This window comes from Phycodurus eques, chromosome 20 (genome assembly GCF_024500275.1).
Source record: "Phycodurus eques isolate BA_2022a chromosome 20, UOR_Pequ_1.1, whole genome shotgun sequence".
In the NCBI taxonomy this organism is placed as follows: domain Eukaryota; kingdom Metazoa; phylum Chordata; class Actinopteri; order Syngnathiformes; family Syngnathidae; genus Phycodurus; species Phycodurus eques.
The window spans coordinates 9,332,679-9,357,928 of NC_084544.1; the positions used below are offsets into that span (position 1 = coordinate 9,332,679).

Below are 25,250 nucleotides of genomic sequence, written 5' to 3' on the forward strand. Positions count from 1 at the left end.
CTAACTTCTTCAGCGCTGATAAAAATATAAACAGGATGCAATTAAGAATTTATAAATTTAGATTTACTGTACATTTTTTTTAAAAACATGAAATATTCTTTTAGTACACAATGAAATAACTGGCATTACTGTACTTGGCTTATTTTTTTTTTTAAAAGAGCACATATGAATAAGGAGAAAAAAATAGATTGTTTTTAGAGGTTAATGAAGGAATTCACTTGTCCATAGATGTTGAACCTCAGGGTTCACCGAGTTGTTTTGTGGGCGACTAAATCACAAGTGCACAATTCTGCCTCTCTGTCAGATGACTCGAAGTTGAGGGAACTTCCATGAATGGTGCTGTCCACACTTAAGCCCAAGCCTGACGAAGAGAAGCTGTTCGGAGACAGAAACAAAAATCAGTGCAGTAATGGCATCATGCAAAGCAGCTTGTTTTAAGGTCGCATATACAGACAGGGTGGTCCCAAAAGTCACTGTACGCTTCCCTTTTTCTCCATTTTGTTTCAGGTATCATTCAAACAGATGTGAGCCCATTAGCATTTGACAGTTTAGGCTTAGCAGTTTCTGCAAGCATATTGTTCCCTTGCCAAAATTTTGCCAATTGACATTGGCGCAGGGGTGCAAAATTGCCACCTGGCAAAAAAAAAAAAAAAAAAATAATTTTTTTGTCCCCTTCTGCAGTTCAGCGTCAGGTTGAGAAGCTTTATGGCCATCCCCCTGCTCCAACGGGTTGTATCATTTACGCTATCCATGGTAAGTTTCTTAAAACGAGATCTGTTCTTTTAAAAAAAAAAAAAACAGCAGAAGGCCTCTTTCTGCCACCACTGAACTGCGAGCGCAGGCGTTCGTGCAAAGCCAGGGAAAGTCAATCTGGAGGGCTCCACTGGAACTTAGCATAAACAAAAGCTAGATTCTGCGGACCCTTGGGAGAGTCATAAATCTTTAACCCAGCCAACTTCAGGTTGTTCAAAGGCCTAAAGTGGAAGATCAACAACTTGAAGTCGGTAGACGTATTGCTTTGTAACAATAATATAAAATCAAATCATATTTTATTAGTGTTGGGAGTAGCAGGCGCTCAGTTGCGTGGTTTGTCAAGAACAGATCCTGTGTTGAGAAACTTGGCCGCAGTGTGATAAAGTCAACTGGTGCTGAATTGCACTCAGACGCTGCGCCAATGTCAGTTGGCGAGCCATGGGCATGCTAACAAAAACTGCAAAGCCTAAGCTGTAGAATGATGATAGCCTCATGTCTGTCCCAACGAAATGTGAAACAAAATAGGAGAAAGAAAGAAGAAAAAAAAAAAGTGAACGTGACCTTCGGGACAACCTGTGCAGTCATACCTTTCACAGTCCGAGTCACATGAGGCCTTATCTTCCAATGTCGTGAGGCAGCCGCTGTCGAAGCACTGGATAGCTTCGGCCACAGTGTACCTGGTCTTGCCAAGAGCACACTTTTGCATCTTTTTGGTGCTGAGGTCGGACTGAAGGAACAGATGGAGTCGACTGTCTGACAACAACAACGGCGTGTGAAGAACACTAGAGAGGAAATGAAACGCAGTTAAAACGCATCGCCCGTGAGGTCAGCCTCCGCCACACGTGAAAATTGACTTGAGGCGAAACTCACATTTCTAAAAACTCCTGCAGACCCTTCATCCTTTGTCTGACCTGCTCTGCATTTCTCATGCTGAAGAAAGGGTTCCAGGGCGGCAACTTGGGGATTTCTCTGGAGGAAGACAGGAACATTATCCACTTATTAATTCCCACAGAGAGAGGATGTCACTTAAATCTAATCAGGGACATGAGAACCTACATGATGAGAGCGTTTTGTTCCAGACAACGTCGCAGCCAAACAAATTCTCTGTAACGTCGTCTCACCATTGACGCTTTCTTGCGAAAACACATGCTATTTGTCTACGAGAGACCGAGACAAACATTAGCAAACATGCAAAAAAAAACAAATCAACGACAACCTACTTAGGATGTGATGCTACTCACGTGTAGACAGATTTCATAATCGACATGCGTGTGCCAAAGGTCATGTTTTTGGAGCCTTGGGTTCCCAACAAAGATGCTGATGAACTCCTTAAAATGTGGAATGCAATAAAGAACGGCTCTAATGGGATACAACAACGGTCATCGAATAGTAGTATGTTAACGCTGTGGATACTTACGGTTTTAGCAAGATTGTCAAACATGCTGTCCATGGTGGAACCCTACAAGATGACAACACATTGCCGTAAGATTTATGAACAATGAGCTTATTAACCAGCCACAGAATGTCAATCATTGAGGGATCAAAGCCGCTAAGGCCTGCAGCCTAAACATGATCAAAAGCACTGACCTATATTTACAACATAAATTCTAGTATTTGTTCCATGAAATTGTATGAACTTATTCCTAGCAGGAAAAAGGTGTGATCTAACTCAAACTATAATAAAAGACTGATTTCATATTTGTCCTCATAGGGCCAAAGTGCTGGCCATCAATGTCAGCATTTTGCACTCCTCAGATTGGTTGCTCAGAGCAAAACAAAGATGGTGAATTTATCACTTCTTTAATATTTTTTGTCACATCATTGGATAAATATTGATTCTCGGGGTTGATGTACATGGCACAGTTGTGTTCTGTGTATAGTATTGATGATTCCTTTAATTACTTGGTGATAGTATTATAGATAGAGGTGGATTAAGTCAGGTTTCCTGAAGGCCCAGGTGCCAAATGCACAGTGTACCACTGATAATATATGCTGGTCATTTGCATTCCACGATTATTCTATAGCGTTTAAAAGGTGTTTTATACAGCTGAGGTAGTTACACAGCTTAACGACCCAGGAAGTCCCCCTTTCAGCTGATATAACCATAAAAGCGGGAAAAGGGAAAGAGAAAAAAAAAAAAAAAAAAAAAAAGGCACAGGAGGAGGATTTTAGCTCACAACACCAAAACAGGATTAGAAACAAAGCCTCTTTTGCACACAATCAGCACTAATGCAGGCCAACCAGCAGAAGAAATGCATCTATTATAGTGCAACATTTTCAGGGGAAAAACAATTCCACTGAAAGAGAAAAGGTTTTGCACGCAGCAATTGACATCAAAATGTGACACTTAAGCTTTTTCTAAGATTGAGGGTATAATTCCATGTGACTTTTTTGACATGAATGAGCGAAACTATCTGGGACCAGAGTCCAAGCACAGTCAATCGAGCGCACATCATGCTATGACCGAAGGCTCCATCACTCTGCTCCAAGTCACGTGAACCCATATGCCAGCACTCACAAACCATTTGCTATAAACTATTATGTGGACAAAATATTTGTTGTGAGAGTTTCAGGGTGATTATGAACCACGTTCCCCAATACTTGAACATTTACTTTACGTCGTCACACAAGCAATGCATGCCACAGAATGTGCTCCATTATATAAACCACCCCTGCAATCTCATTTTTGTCACAGGCCACATTGTAGTTTTGGTTTCTCTCATAAGGCCGTTATGACTGCGAAATCGTGTGCCATCACCTCATATTAATACAAATACACAACATCCATCCATCTTCTGAGCCGCTTCTCCTCACTAGGGTCGCAGGCGTGCTAGAGCCTATCCCAGCTATCATATCGGGTAGGAGGCGGGGTACACCCTGAACTGGTTGCCAGCCAATCGCAGGGCACATACAAACAAACAACCATTCGCACTCACATTCACACCTACGGGCAATTTAGAGTTGTCAATTAACCTACCATGCATGTTTTTGGGATGTGGGAGGAAACCGGAGTGCCCGGAGAAAACCCACGCAGGCACGGGGAGAACATGCAAACTCTACACAGGCGGGGCCGGAGATTGAACCCCGCTCCTCAGAACTGTGAGGCTGACGCTGTAAACCAGTCGGCCACCGTGCCGCCACAATACACGACGACGATGCATAAATAGTTTTGAAATCAGAAGTCAATGAAAATAGTTTGTTCAACTTATTTTAAAAAGGTGATAGTAGCAAAAAATAAAGAAATAACAATGCTGCCTATGTCTCACAGGTATTAGTGAAGACAACTTTCTATTTTGGCACAGATTTTCACAAGAAACAACAGTTGAGACACAATTTACTTAAGCAAGCCACATAAAATGTGATGTGCCGCAACTAGCCCCCGGGCCTTGAGTTTGACACCTGTGATACAAACAGCAGTCAAAATGGAGACTAGCACTCTCTCACTCTCTCTCTCCCTCACTCAAATTTAAATAGAATTTTCTGACCACGATTGTAAAAAAACAGGCTCATTTTGAATAACGTGTAAAATACAACTACATGAAGATGGTTTACATGAATTGTATTAGAATTTTTTTTAAAGACATACATATATGTATATACACTTGAACGTCACCATAAGTCTAAGTCAATTCAAAATTATAAAAAAAAAAAATAATAATAAAATAAAACAATCACAGAGGACAGTACACTTTTACAACCGAACTCACATTGTTTACAGAATTATTAGTATTTCCATACTGTGCCTACCTTTTTCTTGTCGACTCTATTAACACACCTCCAGTATGCGCTTGAAAACAGATTCAGCCTCCCGTGTACTGAATCAAACGATCATTGCAACCTCTCCAAGTTCCTTGTTCACGCCTTTTGCCCGCACAAGGTATTGTTAAAAAAAGAAAGAAAAGAAAACCACCACTAAAAGTGTTAGTACAAAAAAAAAAGCTCACAAACGGCGTGCGCGTGCACACCTGCTGTTCAGTGGTAGGAGATTAGGTGATCGTTAAATGAAGCCACCTGGGCAGGTCAGGGGGGCGGGGACTGTCGCTACATATAAACAATGCAAGTCAAAACATTATAGAGCCTCAGGCTAAAAATCGAATTGTTGGACACTAATTTGAACAAATAGGGAAAGATCACTATGAATTGCCCTCGGTGACCTCGTCAGAAGCATTCAGACCGTTATCATTCAAATGGAGCACAATAATGACACGGCTCTTATTATAAGTGGCCAAATGTCTCATCATTTTCATCATATTAAGTGCCGTTGTCAACGTTAACATGTCCACTCTGCCATAGTGAAATGTCAATCGATATTAAAAAAAAAAACAAAAAAAACTTTCAGACATTTGAAATATATTTGTTAAACATCACACTCAGCTTGATATTGAATCATGTCACGGAGTGAAGGCCCAACGTGTGCTTATAAAATGCTAAAATTAACCAAATATGATCACACTGTCAGCAAGCTCACATATTGTGCTGTTTACATGTACATTGCCTGCTTGCAGTTAATGTATACTGCAATCTGTTACATAGTTGACCCCCCATGTACCTTATAGAGCTGAGTGCCAAACATTGGGGGATGCAACCAAATGTATAGAAATTGTAAACATCACTTTGAAATGGAAAAAGGCTGCAGGGCAAAGAAACCTGAGCAGAATGAAACTTAAAATAAATATGCAGATTATATTGACAATTGAAACAGAACTCAACATCAACATGAACATCCACTCCAAGGCTCACTAAGATATTGTTTTTAATTTTAATGCCTACAAAGTTTGAGGATTCAATAGAAAGAACTATGTAAACAACCTGATAGTTGTTCATGTGATGGTAGACACCCCCCCCCCCCCAAGGGTACTCACTTGTCTTGTGATATATTGTACGGTCTGTACACATGCACCAAAGAAATTAGCCCTCCTACTAAATATTGCTGGAAAAATACCTTCTTATGCAGTACAGAGTCATTAAAAGAAATCAGGAATGTCATATAAAAATACTAAATCAGTAATATATTTAGTTCTTAACTTCATTTTCAATTCGATGCTATTTACAGTATGTCAACAACCAAACAGTTTAGCTGGCCTTTAAAAGACACTGCAGACCCCTATATCAGCAATATCACTATATGTTAACTACAATGTGCCACCTATGCTAATTAGTTGCTTATAGTCACACTTTCCACACAAAGTCATGCTGTCGCATTCTTTTCCCAAATTTTCCCCCAAATTAAAAGACAAAAAGCACTTACAACGCTGGCCCAGCTATTCAAATAAAAATGTCCAGCATGTCCAACCAGGGAGGGAAGCTTAACACTAAACTCGACTGAGTAGTTTACAAATATTGGCTCTTGACATTTGCATACAGTGGGGTCTTTGTGGAGGGTGGAGTCCTGGGGTTTTAAGTTGTTAAGTTTAACTGTTGTGGAGCAATTTCCAAAATATTCAACGAATTGCATAATAATGACAGGTGTTTCCAATATGCTGATCCTTTCATGTAGCTTAATAACCAAAAATATTCCAAATACCTTTCGGTATGATACAATAGAGATGTATACAGCTGCAAAATACTTCCACAATAATACAACCATTGTAGCAGCATAACTGGACTGGACTATATAATAAATGTCAATCATGGTTTTCTATAGTGCTCCATTCATGTATATTACCATGTAGGATCTGAAGAAATTTGCATACAAGAGATGACAGGGCTGCATTGATTAGATTTGACTCAATCAAGACACACTATTTTGTGCAAATGTTTAATTGCACTTTTCTATCCAAAATACATATTGTTGCCAAACTGTATAAATTTCTCACATGATGCATTTCCCATTGAAGAAGTAACAAACTACAAGTACTTCATTACTGTACATAAGTAAATTTTCAGGTATGGGTACTTAATATATTTTTTTTTAACTTAAGATTGACAACCTACATTTCAAAACTGTTATCTGTACTTTCTGTACAGGATTGTTTCTTTTTTTTCAACCGGTGCAGATGACATAACATAAAAATGACATCAACCACAGTTGACACCTTTTGATTGAAATCTTGCGAGTCTGATAGGTGTGTGCGTGAGTGTTTCAGAGACAGACGCAACATGGAGGAATGTCGAACAGGGAACACTAACAAAGCAACACATTCGGAGAAACATGATATTCCCCATCCATGGCCTTATTTAAGATAAATTTCAGCTAGAACGCTGAGAAACTGTCATTTGAATTAACTTAATTTGAACATGTACATCAGTGGCACATGACTAAAATCTGGTAACTGATCTAATTTTTGAGAAGGGAATTAAAAAAAATAGTTGGCACATTTTAATCACATGCAAGTTACATACATTAGCAATGCCAATGGACTTTTTTTCAGCGATGAATGACTCGAGGTGACTGTGGTCTTGTGCTAGCCTAAAAATCTAGAGCTTCTTGCATTCAAAAATTCATCTAACCTGAAAAAAAGTGTTTTTCAGTTGATAGCCAATTTGTTCATTACATTTTAATGGGCTTCTTAAAACTACTCCAAAATAGATGGAAAAAGTACATGATACATGAGCCTCAAGTTCAGTAATAAGGATCACTTTAGTTTCAAACCTTTAGAATTAGATAAGTTTATAGTAAAGTGGCCAGTTCACAAAAAAAATTCTGTATTTGAGTTGGAATTTGGTAAAACAAAAACAAAAAAAAAACCTTTATTTGAATCAAAGCAATATTTACAAAAAAAACAACAACAAGTTGAAAAACAGAAGGGAAAAAAATGTCAGAGAAAACTCTTCCTTCCATTGAGCTTGCAAGAACAATGGCATAAGATGCTTGTAACCATACGCAATTCTGGGATGAGGCTGTGTCGGCGGTGTGTGACTCAGGTTCCACAAACCAAGTATTATTAAAACGACTTTTTGATAACATATCTATCATATGGAACAATTTCAGCTCCCCTACGCAGCTGGGCTATGCAAGTGGTACATTTTGAAGACAGAACCCCCCCCAAAACAAAAAAAACAAAAACAAAAAAAAAAAAAAAAAAAAACCTAAACTAGAACAGCTAAAACTAGAAGGCCAGGCCAACGTAGGAGAGTCAGTCCTGAGGAAAAAGGAGGAGGTGCCAGGCCCAGAGGCAGCTAACTACTGAGCTTCATCCTCCGGACACGAGTGCCATGTTAACCTCTCCTCATAGAAGGCAATGACCACTTGAGGGCACTTGGTGTTGGCCTCTCGGGCTGGGACTAAGTCGGCTTCATCAGAGTCTTTCCTGCAGCGACAAATGGAGAAAAAAAGAGTCAACAATTTGCTATTAGCACTTCGTTGGCCAGGCTCCTCAAATGCAACTATATTAATAGAATGTACAATGCATAGTGGATCACCATACGCACCATCCTAGTAAAAAAGGTACAATATTTTGTAGTTCTTGTTTTACAATTAACTAGAGTTGTCCCAGTCCAATCTTGTGATAGGAAACATGGACCAGTCACATTATTTTCATCTGATCAGCATCTTTTCAGTCACTTGATTATCTGACAATACGGAGTCCCGATCAGATACCCCAGCACTGCATAAAAAAAGTGCATTGAAATAGTTTCAATTAAATAAATGTATGACACATTATTATATGGCTTTAAGTCGAGTGCAGCAGTGGCTCAAACTACGTAATTGTTTTTATAGAATGAGTGGTACAGCACAAAATGGCGCAAACATCCATCCATCCATCCATCCATTTTCTGAGCCACTTCTCCTCACTAGGGTCGCGGGCGTGCTGGAGCCTATCCCAGCTGTCATCGGGCACCAATATTCTGTCCTGAATAAACTAAAATAATAATAATTAAAAAAAAGAAGTTTTGGTGCAGTAACAAAATAAAGAGCTTCTTAAAAGGTCAATCCATTTCACAGATTGTAACATCGTAGAAGTAAAACTAGAACGCTTAAAAGTCCACTTCCGAGAGGTAGCTCCAAACTCAGTTGCAATTAAAAGCCCATTTGAGGGTAGTGCGGAATATGTAACAAGTAGTTTAGCACTAAAACGAATAACAGAAAATACAGTTCCATATAAAATGCAAAATTTAAAGACTTTACAAGTCGTCGTTATGAACTGCAGACATTACCCCTGTGCCGAGACGCCAGCTTTATGTTTAATCTATCCATTAGTTACAGCAGGCTGGGAGCTCCCTGCACTTTGTTAGAATTCTAAAACAAAGATGCCCATTTTCTAAGATTAAAAAAAATAAATAAATGACATGTTGCAAATCTGAAAAAGCTGTTTAATAAATGTGCTTAAACGATATTTAAAGGAAGTGTTTGTGTTTTATTATTTCAAGTTTTGACAAATACTTTCCTTTTTACTGCAAAACGAATATCAGCTCCAATTATCAGGCATCGGCCTCCTTGACTACTAATAATCGGTATTGGCCCCAGAAAAAAACACTATCGGTCTACCACTACTCAAAATCACACGACTCTGACTCTGGCGCTATGACTGTGTACTAACCCCAGCAAAAGAAAGGCATTGCAATTGTATACATTAATACGAATTCTTGAGATAAAATCAAATACAAACTTCATTTAGCACTGATATTCCAACAATGCACAGATAGGGCTGAGCGATCTGGGGGAAAAAAAAAAAAAAAAAAAAAAAAAAAAAAAAAAAATACTACCACTGTTTTTTTTTTCCAGCGCTCTTCCACAGCTGCAGCAGTAGGCTACAAACATTAGCGCCTGTTGGGACTCGCTGCTAGTGTGCGTCAGCCTAACTTGGCGTAGTTCTTTTGACGCAACGATCAATTCAGCACGGAGCAACTCGATTTATTCTTGACGATTCATATGGTCTGTCAAAAAATGGATGAATGCAGTCTAGCAATTCTATCGATCGCATCGCAAGTGTTCATCAAGGAAAAGTTATTTTGAGATTTGCATCTTTATCATGACCGTCGTAGCCGCTAAAGAGTGAGACCGACTACCGCAGAGCACACACCGCCTTGTCGTCGGTGACCCTTCCAAGGTTTAGTCAGAGATGCGCACGGTGGCCGCGGTTTTTGCTTGAGTCATCACAGCGTCCTGTTTCGGCTGTTTAGCGTCAGAGACAAGAGTCTTTTGGCCGAAAAACAAAAACGCAGTTTTGGGCAATTTCCTGCCGAAGGTTTTCAGTGACCAACTTCTCTGTGCATCTCTAATTATAATGGCTCCAAATGAATAATGTAAGCTTCATGGAATGGTTTGTTTGATTTTGGCGATTACCAACTTAAATATGCTAATGTGGTGTCAATGTCATCATTACATTTTCTTTTTTGAATATATAAGTGTTTTTACATGTAAAATATTGAGTGTCTTACCATTTCATCAAGAACATCAACTCCCCACTGCTGTCTGTTGCACCAATGATCCTTTCTGGATCAAGGTTCCTCGCAAAGCCTCTGGGTTTCTCGGGCTGTAAATGTGGATTTTATTAGTATATCATAGTAAAGTATATTCTATGTACACAGAAAATGAGTTTAACGATATTTGTGCTGCTTCTTGTTTGTTTAATTCATGTACTGCCAGTATTATGTCATATACCATGACTGAACTGTCCTGCCTCATAACTCAAAGTAATTCCAGTTATACAGTGGCAGCCAAAATGAGGCATCTTCAAGGAGATGCAAAGAGAGACAGCGCAAAAACACTAAACTTACCCCACATGCTCCCCAATCACACCCAATACTTTGTAACACTGAGTCACATGACACCAGAGAGGGTAAAATTGCCAATTGTGCCCGTTTTGGCCATTTTCATTTCCAGGCGCACTCACTTTTTTTGCCAGTGATTTAAACAGTGGCTTTGTATCAAGTTATTTTGAGGGTAGAGTAAATATACACTGTTATACAAGCTGCACTTGATTATGTTACACTGTAGCAAAGTGTAATTTCTCCAGTGTTCTCCTGTGAAAATATTTTTAAAGATGTGAGGCGTGTACTCACTTTTTGTCAGACACTGCAGATTCAATTTCAAAATCATGAGGGACTTTGCTGTTATTGTGCAGATTTTGATGAGGCATTTCTAACTACTCACAGCATCTTTCTTCTTCGCATCCATTTCAGAGTCGTCTGCAGCTGCCTTTCTCTTCAGAGAAGCCGGTTTCTCCTTAATGTTCTTCTGGGCTTCAAGAAAAGCGTTGATAAGCTCCGGACAATCCAAGTTCTCCTCCGGCTCCCAGGTGTTGTCAGCTCTGGGTGAGCAAATGAGGTTTTTTTTTTTTTAAATTCCAAAATGAAAATGAAAAGCAGCATCACACAAATACCCTGAAATTTGCAAAGTCTACTTAACACCGAATTGAAAGCAAACGTGCAGGGTCTTCATGCAACTACAGAAGTAAATGGACGACCCTATAACAGGGAAGCCCTTTGACCGCAGCGGGGGTCGCGGGGGAAATCGGGGGTCTGTCCCAAGGCAACTCACTCTGTAAATCCTTTCCACTTGAGGAAGAACTCCACCTTCCCATTCACAATACGCTGGTCCAGAACTTTTTCCACCACAAATTCCTCAGGTTCCTCTTGTGTGCCCTGCCCCCCCTCCTGTGAATCCTTCCTACCCTTGGTATTCTGCTTCTTGCCCATGCTGTGCTCTATTAAAAAAAGATAATACACAATAAGACTTCAAGTGTTAATACGTTTACACTTAAAATCAAGCTGAATAACCGGAAAAATGTGTTAGTCTAGACCAGCTTATCCTACCGAACCATGAGATAATGGAAGCCTGCATCACACTATGAGAGCTACGGAACAACACGTCCGTTTTGTACAATTTAGAACAACTTTCTACAAGAAAGATGGTCTTAAGATAACTGTTGCATCATGACAGAAGACCCAAAGTTTGTTGATATTAATCTTTATCGTTGTGGGTAACTATAGCACTACGGTGGCGCACTCGACGTTACATTGACCTAGAACCGAAACAAAACCAACAACAAGTTAGTGCAGAAGTTAACCGGCTCCACAGATGCACAAGTGGTCTTATTTTAAAAATGGCTGAAATAATCCTCAAGTTCCGTTAACTAACGACTAACATGTACACGCAGCGCCAACTTGGACGGTTAGAGCGTACAAAAACACACAACCCTTACAATTAGCCTCAAAGAATGGACCTTTTTAAAACCGAGCAATGCAGTAATGTCGCTTCACTTGTTTTGGCTCCGACTACTTACCTTTTAGGCTCAATTAAAACAACTCGCCTCAGCTTGGACGATGGCTGTTGATGAACACGCGGTCAGCTTCTTTATCCCAAATAGCACAGGCGCCAAAAAAAAAAGCTAGCTTGCTTCTGGCCTTCTACGGAAGCCGGACGGGAAAGGGGCGTCCCTCTTGCGTTTTCATTTTTTACTTCCGGGAGGCAGCCAATTTTCAACAAAATGAGATACTGTACTAATTTATCCTATGACCTACCCTAGGATAGCAACAGAGGAAACAGGACTGACAGCTGCAGATTGTATTTTAGGTGGTCAGCAATTATTATAGTATACTGTATTGAATGTTTGAAGCACATTTAAGTCAACCGGTTTCCCTCCCTTATGTCGCTCACATGGTTGGATTTGCTGTGGCTTGGTATATTGCTTGGCATTCACAATATAGGACAATGTTTATTATTAATGCAAGAAAGAGACACGCATTGTTTATATTTTTAATCAGAAAGAATCATGTCAGAAAGCATCTTGAAATCCCTAAGCCGAAAGCATACTTTCACATCCAACACCACCATGCAATCCAAAACATCTGCCCAGCAACAATAGAGAATTATAATAAAAAAAAAAAAAAAAAAAAAAAAAAAAAAAAAAAAGGGGGGGGGGGTGGCATTTATACCAAGTAAGAAGTGGTCAAACTAGATAAATAAAAAATGTGAAAAACTCAGAAATAAAATACTTCAACTACTTTGTGCATCTGTATTGGTATCTTCATTTAGAAGACAAAATGCCTCAGAAAAACACAGCAATCCCAACTAAATACTTTTCAAACAGTCCCAAACATGATTGTATTTTTAATTGGATGGTTTAGGTCCATTGACGGACATTTTTTTACAATAATGGAGTGATGGTTATGAGTGCACTTAGGATATTTTTCAATTGTTTCCAAGTTTTAAGATTTACTCGTGAGGTAGAAAATCTTGCCAAATTTCTAAACTCATTAGTACAAATTGTGCTTTGAACCAATTCATGATGATTTCAAATTGTGGATCATGTACATAATAAACCATCCAACGCAACTTAAGGCATTGTCTGTTTAATCATTGGTATACTGCATGTCATAAAGACATAAGAATCACAACCTCTTAATTTAAACTTTTAATAGAGCACACACTTCCAAAAATCTGTAACAAATCTGTAAACCTCAGATATGTAATTTCCCATTATGCTTATCACTTAAGGATACAGTTGTCATAAAAGAAATTACACTGCCATTGACAGTATTTGATGCATATAGGCATTTCATGAACTTCAAATTGGTTTTAATAAATACAGCCTTTAACCACCTGCTTGTATGGTCCGTACACTGAGAGGATACATTAAAACAAACAAGACTTTACTATAATCTTTGCTGGCTGGCCATGCTGACACGTAAACATGCCTGATCTTCTACATTTCTGTCAGCTAACAGCCAGTATTTAATTGTGATTCGTTTTGATGTTTGCAGGCACAGAAAGCGAGTGGTTGCATCACATACAGTCCCATAAACTTTCCTTTCAACGGCCCATGTGTCCATCTCAAAGAAGCATAGGATGTCCAGTGTGTAAGCGACATTTTCCACCCCCACAAGTCATTTTTATTTTCTTTTTAATTTAATCTTTTTGCGAGTTTCTCCTTTTTGGCAGCTTTAGCTGTTTTAGACTCCCAACAGCAGTGGTTCAACACACGCACACAGATCTGGGTAAGGAGATCCCACAGCCAGAGAAAGGCAAGAAAGTTCAGCTTTAGGTTGCAGAAAGAAATACTGCATCACTGCTTTTTCCCCTTCTTCCTTTTGTCCGTTTTATTGCTGCTCGATGTGGAGACTGCAGGCCTTCTTACAGGCTGAACTACCACCCTCCCGTTGGCCCCGCACTGCAGGGTGAATCGGTCTGGGTTCAGGGGCTGTCCCGAATCATCTCTCAGGCGAGCCAGGACATCTCTGGTGAGCTGCTGTATCTGTTGCCCGACGGCCCCCATCGTCTTGGCCGTGATCTGTTTCTCCCTGAGCAACCTGTCCCTTTGGGCGTGGAGCCGGTCCACCTCCACCTGGAGCCCCGAGATGGCGTCGAGTTTGCGCTTGCGGCAGTTCTGCGCAGCCAGCTTGTTCTTCCCCCGCCGCCGGATGTCCCTGAGGAGCGTCACCTGTTCGGGGGAGAAGCCGTGCCCGTCGACGATCTCCAGGAACTCCTCCACGGGCATGTTGACGATGTGCAGGACGGAAAACGGGATGCACATGGCGCGGGCGCGCACCTCATCCCGACTCAGCTCCCGCTCCTCTAAACTCGGCCCTTCATCTTCGCTGAGGGGCTCCTCCTTGATGCCTTTGTGGGGGAGAGTGACTGGTGGCGGGTTGAAGAAGGCGGGAGATGAGTAGCTGTGGTCGTGCCACACGCTCTCACTGAGATCCACATGGGGCCACATGGCGGCATGGTCTACAACACCTTTAGAGGAGAGTGAATCCACCTCGCTGCTGTAACCCGTGGCTCCGCACTCATCTTCACAGTATGAACTAGATGATGATGATGATGATGAAATTTCCGACGAGCCTGAACAAGCAAAGGTTTTCTCTTAGTTATTAGTTCTTACAACAAACCTCGGTTTACATCAAGCAGTATACTTACGTCAAGCAGTAACCAAAATAACAAATATGCGCCATCCAACAACTGGGTGGATTTCCTTTTTTCAAAAGTAGCTCACCAATGATAGAACATTGTGATCTCACAGCAATGTTGTAGAAGTGATCAGTTAAAAATATAAACACTGGTAGATAATTACAGAAATGGGACTTGTACTGTTGATGACATGGCTGTTGTTGTGCCCATTGTTCTCTTGTCTCTCACTCAACCCTTCTTATCGTGTTTTCTCACAATATCTACCCTCTGTCCCTCTACACTGTTTCTCCATTTCAACCCAACCGGCCGAAGCGGTCGGTCGCCCCACAGAGCTTGGGCTCTGTTTGAGGTTTCTTTCTTCGAGGGAGTTTTTCCTTGCATCCTGCAGGGTACAATTGGTTTTCTTAAAGTGTTCCCTCGCTATCGTGGTTTACCTATTGCAGAGCCAGTGCATTGCACATTTTTTTAATATTAATATTGTGCATAATTTGCCATATTGCGAAAAAAAACTAAGAAAAAACAAAAAATTCATTAAAACATATTACAAGGAATAAAATGTACATAGTGTACAGTACTACTGTGAATTACTGTTTAAGAGTACAGTATGTTTAAGAGTTTAAAAGGTGATTAAGAGGATCGAAAGGGGTTTTAAAAAAAAGTACAGTAGAGGTTAATAGTAGTGTGGGGAAGATTAATAACAGTCTGGGGAGGTTTATACAACTTTAAAATATGTACAAATAATCCCCCAGGAATGTGGTCGCTACTTCTCAGATTTCACATATTGCTGGGGTGGTCCGGAAGATAACCCTCGCGATAAACAAAAGATTACTGTATGTATGATGTATGAGGACTGTGATTTCTGACCTGCTCAATTTGTAAAGTGCCTTGAGGCAAGTTTTGTTGTGAATTGGCGGTGGCACTATTTAAATAAAACTGACTTGACTTTAAGTGTTTCTTCTTGATATTTATCAGTATCCTAGCTTGTTAAATCCTTGTTGATAATTATGAGAAATCACTAAGATGATCAGTTTATTCACAAAGCTCTTCAATTATTACTAATACAGGTATGTGCCAAAAATTTGAATAGAGGGAAAGTCCATTTATTTCAATAATTTGTTTCAAAAAGTGAAATATTTCAAGTTTTTAGTTGTTTCAATTTTGATAATTAAGGCAGAAAGACAAAAATAAATCCCGTATTTCACAAAATTAGAATATTTCATGTGACCACCAAAAAAGGATCTTAACACAGAAATGAAAAAGTGTATTAAAGTAATATGCCCCGAGTACTTTGTTGGACCTCCTTTTGCATTAATTACAGCATCAAGGCGGCGTGGCATGGAGGTGATCAGTCTTTGGCACAGAGTTCAGGTGTTATTGTATCCCAAGTTGCTTTGATATTGGCCTTCAGATGGTCTGCATTTTGGGGTTTCTGTTACCTGAGCTTCCTCTTGACAATAGCCCATACATTTTCAATGGGGTTAAAGTCAGGGGAGTTTGCTGGCCAATCAAGTACTGTTATTACATGGCTATTAAACCAGGTATTCATAGTTTTGGCTTTTTGGGCAGGTGCCAAATCCTGCTGGAAAATAAAAACATTGTCTCCAAAAAGCTCTGCAGGTGTTTTGTGATAATTAGCTGACAAGACTGGGACACAGGGAGTCTACAATGCTTAACTTGAATACTGGATTTGTTTATTTTTTGGTCTTTCTGCAATAATCATCAAAAAAAAAAAAAAAGGCTTGAAATATTTCAAAATATTCATTGTGTGTGATGAACTAATATACAAGTTTCACTTTTTGAACCAAATTATTGAAATAAATGGACTTTCCCTCGATATTTTTAAATTTTTTGGCACATACCTGGACATAATTGTCATTTCAGAAGTGTTTATCAAACTGGTAGCCCTTGACATTAATCAGCACCCAAGTAACAGCTCTGAGTTTCAAAAAGTTTGCTGACCACTGAGTAAGACGTACAGTAGTTAATTGATTAATGACAGGAATTTGTCACTTCCAGAACGAAACAAGGAAAACAGTGCATTTTATAAAATAGACGACCAAACAGAGTGAGGGAACTCAAAGCAGTTTGTACAGTCAGGTCCATAAATATTGGGACATTGACACAATTCTCATATTTTTGGGGCTAAATATCACCACAATGGATTTTAAATAAAACGAAAATGATGTGTTTTAACTGCAGACTTTCAGCTTTCTGGTTTGTCAGAGCATGCCAGGTTTCGCTAGCAAAACAACACATTTTCACATAAATTTTTGTTGTTATTAGATATTGATTCTGAACTGCTCCAGATGTACATGACACAATTGGACGAGGTTATATTGTGTCTTTGTATAGCAATGATGGTTTCTATAAGTGTGACGTAATAGTGGCGCTATTAGCAGCCGGATTCAGTCAAGTAAATCTCCACGGAAGGCCCAGGTATCAAAGGTACAAGCTGCCACTGATTGATGGCACCGAGGAAAACCAAACTGAAACGTACCGCTTAGTGGAAATGTGTCTCGAGAAAGTACTGATTAGGTATGAAATAAGAACCAACCTGGGGAGACTGGACCTCCAAAGCTGCTCTCCAAAGAGAGCCCAGAGTCAGAGTCCAAATCTTCAAGAACCTCTGGGTTTATGCTGCCCAAAGATCCCATCAACTGAGAGTCGATGGATTCCAATCCCTCCAAACCCAGTTGATTGATCTGGTCAAAGACTGCCTCATCCAGGCAGTCACCCAGCGCGCCTTGCAATGACGTGCCGCCACTTAAGTTACACACAGAGGCAAAAGGGAGCGCAGCCAGGCCCAGGGCCATCCCCGGTGAAGCGTCTGAGCTGGAGGAGCCTGTGGACTCCTGTCGGAATAAAGACCTCTCCTGCATGACATCAAATGCTCCGCCGCTTGTCACCATGGCATCCAGCAAAGTGGCATCCAAGCTTATGCCGCTATTGCTGTCTATGTCCAGGTCTGACAGGCGTTCAGTAACAAGGGAGTCCAAGTCCTACAAAGGGAGCACATTGTGACTTCCTAAACGCCTCAAAGCCATTACCAAAAGTATAAGAAAACATGACAAGACAGGACAACTTACATCTAGGTTAGTGACGGGCATTGAGAGGAAACTGCTCCAGTGCTGGTCAAAGTCAGCCGTGGGAGGTGGGTCACGTGGTGGCTCAGACAGTGCAGTGATGCCGTCAAGCACACTCTACAAGCACATAACAAATCAAGGTTAAACATGCCTAACAGGATTTAATTTTTAATTCCTGTAATTACACTCTCGAAGCCACAGAAACTACTACTACTCAGCTTTTTTGTATTTGTGGTTGCAATTTTCCTTTCGGATGAAGTCTCAGCCAATGCTCCCTATTTATCTGGGCTTGGGACCACCACTGAGTAAGGCTAACAAATCTACCAACCAACCATGTTTATAGCATACACATGAATATATGTGCAAAGTTAAAAAGCCCAGACTCCTTTTAAAGAGGATTGTATCAGAAAACAATCAATCATTAAAATAAAGTGCAATGATTGCAGTAGTAATGATTTCTCCATGTTCTGTTTGGGACTATGAATTTAAATAGGTAAATTGGTTTGTTTTGCTAATTAATAGTTTTCAAAATAGTGTGAAGAATCATAAACGGTACTTGTATATGGTGGTGTTACATTTATGCAATCATTTTTAAACGTATGTAAATCATATGGTTGTGGTAATGCTCAAAATTAAGTGGTTTTCCCAGGGGAGGGCGGTTAGGAGCCCTCATTATAAGAACTGGCCCCTCTGAGTCAAACAAAGGACAAAATACTTTGCCTTTGTTTTTTAATTGACCTATTTTGTATGCCACTGCTTGTTGCAGACAAAATTCTTGTTCACAGTAAAATATGTAGCAAATATATCGAGTCACTGTCAATCATTACTTCATACGAAAACTATGGTCATGCTGTACCTCCTCAAAAAACAGCGCGATCAAATCATGTGCTGGTGCGGCCCAGTGCTACTTGTGCAAAAGTTAATGTAGAGCCTTGCTTAATCCATTATTATTTAGATAAAGAGACAGTTTGGCAATATGTCAAGTTGCACATTGCTATTTTATATTTATGTCAATTTAACGTTAATGCGCCGATAAAAAAAACAGTAACATGACGTTACCAGTTACTCAGTACTTGAGTAGTTTTTCCATTGAGTACTTATTGAATTATTTGGAGGACTACTTTTTACTTTTACTTGAGTCATATTCTAAATTAACAGTACTCTTAATTGAGTAAATTTTTTGGTTACTCTACCCACCTCTGTTTAAATTACACCACTGAAACGAATGGTGTAATATACATGAGCTAATTTGACCATGAAGGTTTTACCAGTAAATGCAGCTCCACATAGTGCTTTTCTGGTTATAATAGTGTAAATATGTCACATCGCTAAACAAAGGACAAAAGAGAAGATAAAAATGTTAAGTGACATAATGTAAAACATGTTCAGTGATAAAGTAACGCTGCAACTTGCAACTCTAATAATCACCAGTGTTTTTTTTATTAAAATACTGGCACAGTTAATAAAGTTTTTTGTTCGAGAGTTTAAACCTGGAGCAGATTATTTCTATTTTCATTATTTTCTATGGGAAAAAATTGTTCAGGGAAGCCATTGTGTTAAATTTGCAGTTTCACCAGATAGGTTGTTGTATAGTTGCAACTATCGCTTATATGAAAAATTGAGAAGACTAACAAGGTCCATACCTCTTGTTCCAGAGTGGAACTGAGTGCCAGTTGAGTGACTGGAGCAGATTCATCCTCCACTTCAATATCCTCCTCCTCCTCCTCCTGGCGGGCACAGAAGGACAGATGGTGAGGAGTGGAGATTAGGAAAAGGAGAGATTAAAAGGATTCAAAATACACTACAAGTGTCAGACAAACTGTGTATTTGTTCGCCATACTGGTTCTGTCAAAGTTTTATTTTATTTTTTTATTTGCAAATTAAAGGAATTATGATACAGAGATGTTTGTTTTAATGAGCAGCTGTTGTAATACCAGATGGAACTGAAACCTAACTTCACTTTTAGGGTTTAAAGACTGCAGATGGGCCCTTTGGGATGAATTAGAAATCTGTAAGAAACTGTGTTTGTGCGTGAAAGTCAGGATTAAGAGTTTTGTATAACTATACAGCAGTTTTGATAACACATTTAAGAACAAAAACAATCAAAGCACAAAACTAGCATCAAATATTGTTATCGCCAACTATTATTTTCTGGTCTGACGTGATGACGTTTTGTTTGTTGGTAAAGCCTATTTATTACTGTACAGTCAATGATAGGGGTTAAAGTAAGATTAATGACTCTCCAATCATTCCTAACCAAGCTATGTCTGAGCATGTTAAATAGAACACTTCCATGAATGGAGATGAACTTTTTCTGCTATCAAATATCACAAACGAAAAAAAGACATTGGGGCAGGAGAGGGGAAAAATCGATGTATGAACTGCTGCTTTTGTGTAAGCAAACAGGGTGGAGGTCTAAGCCCCACTTTTACATCTACCAAAGCCCACAGCTGGCGGTTTAGTCTGGAGAAAGGAGATATGGTTACGCAATTGGCGGCATCAACTGCCCTCGGGGCAAAACAAATTCATCAAGCAGCTCCTTCTACTCTACTGTGGATCAATCAGATCGATTCATATTTTAGACTGAAAGATTCTGATGCGTCTGTGACATGGAATGTGTAGCATAATGATTTGTCACAATAGCTGCATGTGATGTAATTTGGTAAAGGCAATTGCTACGTTTAAGAGGGTTTTGTTCATAGAGTTAATTGAAGTGTTCGGGGCCTGATGAGTAAAGCACTTGCTGACTCGTTCAACTGATAAGATCGCTAGCACCTAGCTAGACCACTTGGGTGCCGTCTGTCGATCAAGAAAGAAAAGGACTTGCTTCATTGTTAAACGGAAGAGATCACTAGCTGCTTTTTACTTTAACTCCCTTCATTTGAAAACGTACTGTCCCCTCCAAAAGTTTTGGAACAGCAAGGTCAATTCCTTTGTTTTCATTGTATACAGAAAACATTTGGGTTTCAGATCAAAAGATTAATATGAGACAAAAGTTCAGAACTCCAGCTTTTATATCATCATATTCATATTTAGATGTGTTAAACAACTCAGGACAGAGCACCTTTTGTTTGAAGTCACCAACTTTTCAAGTGATCAAAAATATTGGAACGTACATTATTAAATGAACTTAAAAGTGTAAACTGCCAGACCAAACTTTTTTGTCGACTTCAGCATTCATTCTGCTGCTACCATCATGAGTTACATCATCAATAAGGAGTAGTGAGCCCGTTCCAGAAGCAGCCATGACATTACCTCCACCATGCTTCGCAGATGAGCTTGTGTTTTGGATCATAAGCAGATCCTTTCTTTCTCCATACTTTAGCCTTCCCATCACTTTGGTAGAGGTTAATCTTAGTCTCATCAGTCCAGAAAACTTTTTTCCAAAACTTTTTTGGCTCATCTCTGTACTTCTTTGCAATATCTAATATGGCCTTCTGATTCTTTTTGTTGTTGAGTGGTTTGCATCTTGTGGTATGGCCTGTATATTTCTTCTCTCAAAGTCTTCTTTGAACAGTGGATTGTGATACATACCTTCACTCGTACCCTGTGGAGGTTGGCAGTGACATCACTGACTGTTCTCTTTGGGTGTTTCTTCACATCTCTCACAATGTTTCTATCATTAACTGCTGTTGATACCCTTGGCCGACCTGTTCAATGTCTGTTGCTCAGTCCACCAATAGTTTCTCTTTTCAGGACATTCCAAATTGTTGTACTGGCTACACCCAATGTTTATGCAATATATTTGATCGATTTTCCCTCTTCTCAGCTTCAAAGTGGTTTGCTTTTCTCCCATAGACAGCTCTCTTGTCTTCATGTTTGCTTAGCAGCAAATGCAGTTTTCACAGATGAAACCCAAAGCCAAAAACAAGCTCTATCTAATGTTTAAGCAATCAATCTAAAAGACAATACCAGAGCAACTAGAAACACCCATCAGTCACATGTTCCAATACCTTTCCTCACTTGAAAAGTGGGTGGCTTCAAACAAAAGGTGCTCTGTCCCGAGTTGTTTAACACATCGAGATGAAAATACCACGACATAAAAGCTGGAATTCTGGACTTTTGTCTCATATTCATCTCTTGATCTGAAACCCAAAATGTTTTCAGTACACAACAAAAACACAGGAATTGACCTTGCCGTTCCAATACTTGGGGACTGTACCTGTACTGGCTACTGATGACTTTGTCAAAATGAGCTTGTTAATTTTTACAAGTTCTGTGGATAACACGATGTTACCTCTATTTTTTTTACGTCAATTACCGTTGAGTTTAAGTTTTTTCCCGTTGTTATCAAAATGTATATTGCATATAGGCTTACCCGCGCCCTGCCGTGGACAACGAACACCACCAAGTAATTGACACCTCCCTGGTTTATAATTGCCTATAGATGCCACCAGAGTGTGGCAAACTGGGCAAAGCACTAAGAACTCCTCAACTCACTTTAACATTGATTATTGGCACAAAGAAACCATGAGATGGCAGAAAAGCACTACTTTTGTCCAACTCAAACACCTCAACTCACTCCAACAGTTCTTTGGCACCAAAATGTCACAAGACGGTGGCGCCAAAGTAATATTGTTATTGTTTTACAGCAAAATAATGACTTTTTCAACAACTGCGGTGGTTTACCCCAACAAAATCCACAAATGTATGAATTTGCAAATAGGTGAGGGCTCATTGTAACATACTGTACTATATCTCATTTTTACCTTTGTGCATCAGTCATTTTTTAACAACTTCTACTTATGTACAGAGAATGAATAGAGTACTTTGGCCACTTCTAGTTAGTTAATCGAGCTTTATGCAACATCACAGAATATACTTGCCTCTTTTATACCCCTGCTGACACATGGGCCAGATGGAGATGATGTTCGCTGCAGCTCCTGGTTCCTGTCATCACTGGCTTGGTACCCCGAGCTTTCTGGGTCCGGTTCGGTGTCTTCGTCGCTGCTAGTTGAAGGCTGCCCACCGTCAGGCTTTTCAATGGCCGACACTTGGTGCACCAGCCATGCGTTCAGCTGTGTGGGGAACCGCGGAGAGCCGAGAGTCCTAACCTCCTCTAGTAGTCGTCGACTCGCAAAGAAATAATCCAACTCGGGGCATTTAGGGTGCACTGTGTATCCCCCGAGAGTGTCTCTTAAATTATGGAAGGGTGTCTGGGTGTAGGCTGAGCTAGGACCCAAGTTAATCTCAATCAGAGGCGAGTAGTAGCCGCCTAAGTAGCTGTCGATGTCCACGCGAACTCCAATCAAACTCAGCAAGATGGTTAACTGAATCAGGCCTTCTGTGAAGTATTTTTTCGCGACTTGCATTTTCTAAATACGTTGGCACTGCGGGCGGATAAATATGTAAGGCTGGGCTAACAGTTCCTCTTTTTTTTCCGAGTGGACAAAGGGAAAAGCCTAACAAAGAGCACGGCTTCGCCTGTCAGACAAAAGAGGTCCGCCTGTACCGGCGAACTCGTCGGTTAGCAAACGCTATGCTAGATACTAAGCTACCAGCTTTATGACCAATTACCGTAAACCTCTTGGAACAACATAGCGAAACACGCTACCTTTCAATCCCTTGTAGTAGACCGCTTGTCGTTTTAATGGTCAAAGCCCACAGACGTCATTAATATTACGTAAAGTGCGATCTCGGTGAAGCTGACTGCGGATAACCAAAGAGTGCTCCACAGAAAGAACTTCAACAAAATTTGCATTACTAAGAAAGATTGGGTAACAGTGTTGACTACAAGAGCTGATTGGACAATATAGCTGTCTGTCATACTTTTAACCAATGACATTTCCTCTCATTGGTAACAGTTTTCTGCGATCCTCCCACAACAATACAAATATTTACATTTACATAAAAAAAGAAACAACACTTATGCCACTTTAGGGTTGTACATCAAATTACTGTAGTGACTAATATTCTATCAAATTTAGTAACATGTTCGTTTCCAACATCCCACGGGTTGGTTTAATTTCTCCGACAGGGTTTGGCGGCACTGTAGTTAGGTTTCACTTGCTGGAATCACATGCCTATGGCTGGGACAGTTTGTGCTAGTGACCTGTTTTTGTTCTATGTTTAGCCTACTGGTAAACGTTAGCATTACATATGAACTTGGTAAACTTGTTTTCAGGCGTCATCAAAACAACGGATGTTTATTTGCTTTCATATTCATCCAACCGTCTACTTTCTAAGTTACCACATATCTTCATGGGTCTGGGTGTGCTGGAGCCTATTCCAGCTGAGTTTTGGGTATGACAACCCCAAACAACCATTTACACTCACACCCACGAACAATTTAGTCTTGAATTAACCTAACACAGATGTTTTCTTTCTTTTTTTATTTTATTTTTTAAATGTGTGAGGAAGCCAGAGTACCTGGCGAAAAAACCCAGGCAAGCACGGGGCGAACATGCCAACTCCACATAGGAAGGCCGGGGCCGAAATTCGAACCCCAAACATCAGAACTGTGAGGCAGACGTGCTCACCACTGGCCTCACCGTCCTGCCTGCATGAACTACATTGGTGCAGTTGCCACTGTTTACTCAAGCGACCTACTTTAACTGACCATTTGGATTGAATCTGTTTTGTTCTGAAGTAGAGTTCAGAGGTTATCTTTGTTAACCTTTTCTACACAGAACTTTTTAGACTGACAGTGTGAAATACAATAGCTCCACACACCACAAACAATAATTATTGCCCAACTAGAGTTCAGAGGGCGGCACAGTGAACGTCTGGTTAGAGCGTCTGCCTCACAGTTCTGAGGACCGGGGTTCAATCCCTGGCCCCGCCTGTGTGGAGTTTGCATGTTCTCCCCGTGCCTGCGTGGGTTTTCTCCGGGAACTCCGGTTTCCTCCCACATCCCAAAGACATGCATGGTAGGTTAATTGAAGACTCCAAATTGCCCGTAGGTGTGAATGTGAGTGCGAATGGTTGTTTGTTTCTATGTGCCCTGCGATTGGCTGGCAACCACTTCAGGGTGTACCCCGCCTCCTGCCCGATGATAGCTGGGATAGGCTCCAGCGCTCCCGCGACCCTTGTGAGGATCAGCGGCTCAGAAAATGGATGGATGGATGGATGGATAGAGTTCAGAGGTAATCTTTGGTGACCCTTTCTCCATATAACTTTTCAGATTGAACAATACAAAACAGAAGCGTTACACAAACATTACTGTCATACTTTTCTGACCATATATAAATATAAAAATTGGCCCCACATAATCAGATAACTCATGATGTGTATCTGAATTTAAGCTATGTCATAAAAGTTGGGCTCTTGCACTGGACAATCAAGAACTACTATATGTGTCCCGCGCTGGGGACAATGTTGGGTAAATCTTAAATAAGATAATGGATAGAAATAAGCACAAGTAATGACTGCTTTACTTTAAATACTATTTATTGTGAAATATTCTTTGTAAACGTTATATGCTAATAAGGACCATCATCAACAAGAAAGTTATAATGCAATGTAAATGTGTATGCAGACTGTAAACCTGTGGAATGAAAATATAATAAAGAATACAATAGCAAAGAATATAATACTGTACTTTATTGTCAATGTTGCAATAAAAAGGCGTGTCTTTATAGCAGCATAATGGAACGAAGTACAAGCACACCAAACTACAG

General features: G+C 40.1%; 3 protein-coding genes across 4 annotated transcripts; all 3 read right to left on the reverse strand.

Annotated features, from left to right (window-relative positions):
• Nucleotides 1-245: 245 nt before the first annotated feature.
• Nucleotides 246-2,203, reverse strand: snx10a (sorting nexin 10a). The gene is made up of 6 exons (XM_061665117.1): nt 2,171-2,203; nt 1,995-2,081; nt 1,810-1,910; nt 1,624-1,722; nt 1,341-1,535; nt 246-375 (listed from the first exon to the last, which is right to left on the reverse strand). Exons 1-6 carry the CDS (start codon nt 2,201-2,203, stop codon nt 246-248), a joined length of 645 nt encoding a protein of 214 aa, XP_061521101.1.
• A 4,320-nt stretch (nt 2,204-6,523) lies between these two features.
• Nucleotides 6,524-12,043, reverse strand: cbx3a (chromobox homolog 3a (HP1 gamma homolog, Drosophila)). Its single transcript, XM_061664573.1, has 5 exons — nt 11,922-12,043; nt 11,177-11,342; nt 10,790-10,946; nt 10,075-10,169; nt 6,524-8,003 (listed from the first exon to the last, which is right to left on the reverse strand). The coding sequence occupies exons 2-5, from the start codon at nt 11,332-11,334 to the stop codon at nt 7,877-7,879; spliced, it is 537 nt and encodes a 178-aa protein (XP_061520557.1). The 5' UTR covers nt 11,335-11,342; nt 11,922-12,043; the 3' UTR covers nt 6,524-7,876.
• Nucleotides 12,044-12,974: 931 nt separating this feature from the next.
• On the reverse strand, nt 12,975-23,313 carry nfe2l3 (nfe2 like bZIP transcription factor 3). Of its 2 annotated transcripts, XM_061664572.1 has the most exons (6): nt 22,458-23,313; nt 19,275-19,358; nt 17,635-17,748; nt 17,103-17,547; nt 14,378-14,482; nt 12,975-14,275 (listed from the first exon to the last, which is right to left on the reverse strand). In XM_061664572.1, the coding sequence occupies exons 1-6, from the start codon at nt 22,941-22,943 to the stop codon at nt 13,704-13,706; spliced, it is 1,806 nt and encodes a 601-aa protein (XP_061520556.1). In that variant the 5' UTR covers nt 22,944-23,313; the 3' UTR covers nt 12,975-13,703. The 2 variants fall into 2 exon arrangements, with proteins under 2 accessions (XP_061520556.1, XP_061520555.1); XM_061664571.1 differs by having other exon boundaries at nt 12,975-14,482.
• Between the last annotated feature and the right edge of the window lie 1,937 nt (nt 23,314-25,250).

Excerpts from the sequence above, each read along its gene's own strand:
- snx10a (XM_061665117.1), bottom strand. The coding sequence starts at position 2,203 with ATGGACAGCATGTTTGACAATCTTGCTAAAACC. Across the intron at positions 1,911-1,994 it reads ATTATGAAATCTGTCTACAC|ACAAATAGCATGTGTTTTCG; the intron begins GTGAGTAGCATC and ends GGTCTCTCGTAG. Across the intron at positions 376-1,340 it reads TGTGACTCGGACTGTGAAAG|CTTCTCTTCGTCAGGCTTGG; the intron begins GTATGACTGCAC and ends GTCTCCGAACAG.
- nfe2l3 (XM_061664571.1), bottom strand. The coding sequence starts at position 22,943 with ATGCAAGTCGCGAAAAAATACTTCACAGAAGGCCTGATTCAGTTAACC. Across the intron at positions 17,548-17,634 it reads TGCCCGTCACTAACCTAGAT|GACTTGGACTCCCTTGTTAC; the intron begins GTAAGTTGTCCT and ends CTCCCTTTGTAG. Across the intron at positions 14,483-17,102 it reads TGGAGGTCCAGTCTCCCCAG|GCTCGTCGGAAATTTCATCA; the intron begins GTTGGTTCTTAT and ends TTGCTTGTTCAG.
- cbx3a (XM_061664573.1), bottom strand. The coding sequence starts at position 11,334 with ATGGGCAAGAAGCAGAATACCAAGGGTAGGAAGGATTCACAGGAGGGG. Across the intron at positions 10,947-11,176 it reads AAGTGGAAAGGATTTACAGA|AGCTGACAACACCTGGGAGC; the intron begins GTGAGTTGCCTT and ends TTGCTCACCCAG. Across the intron at positions 8,004-10,074 it reads TTGATGTTCTTGATGAAATG|GAAAGACTCTGATGAAGCCG; the intron begins GTAAGACACTCA and ends TTGTCGCTGCAG.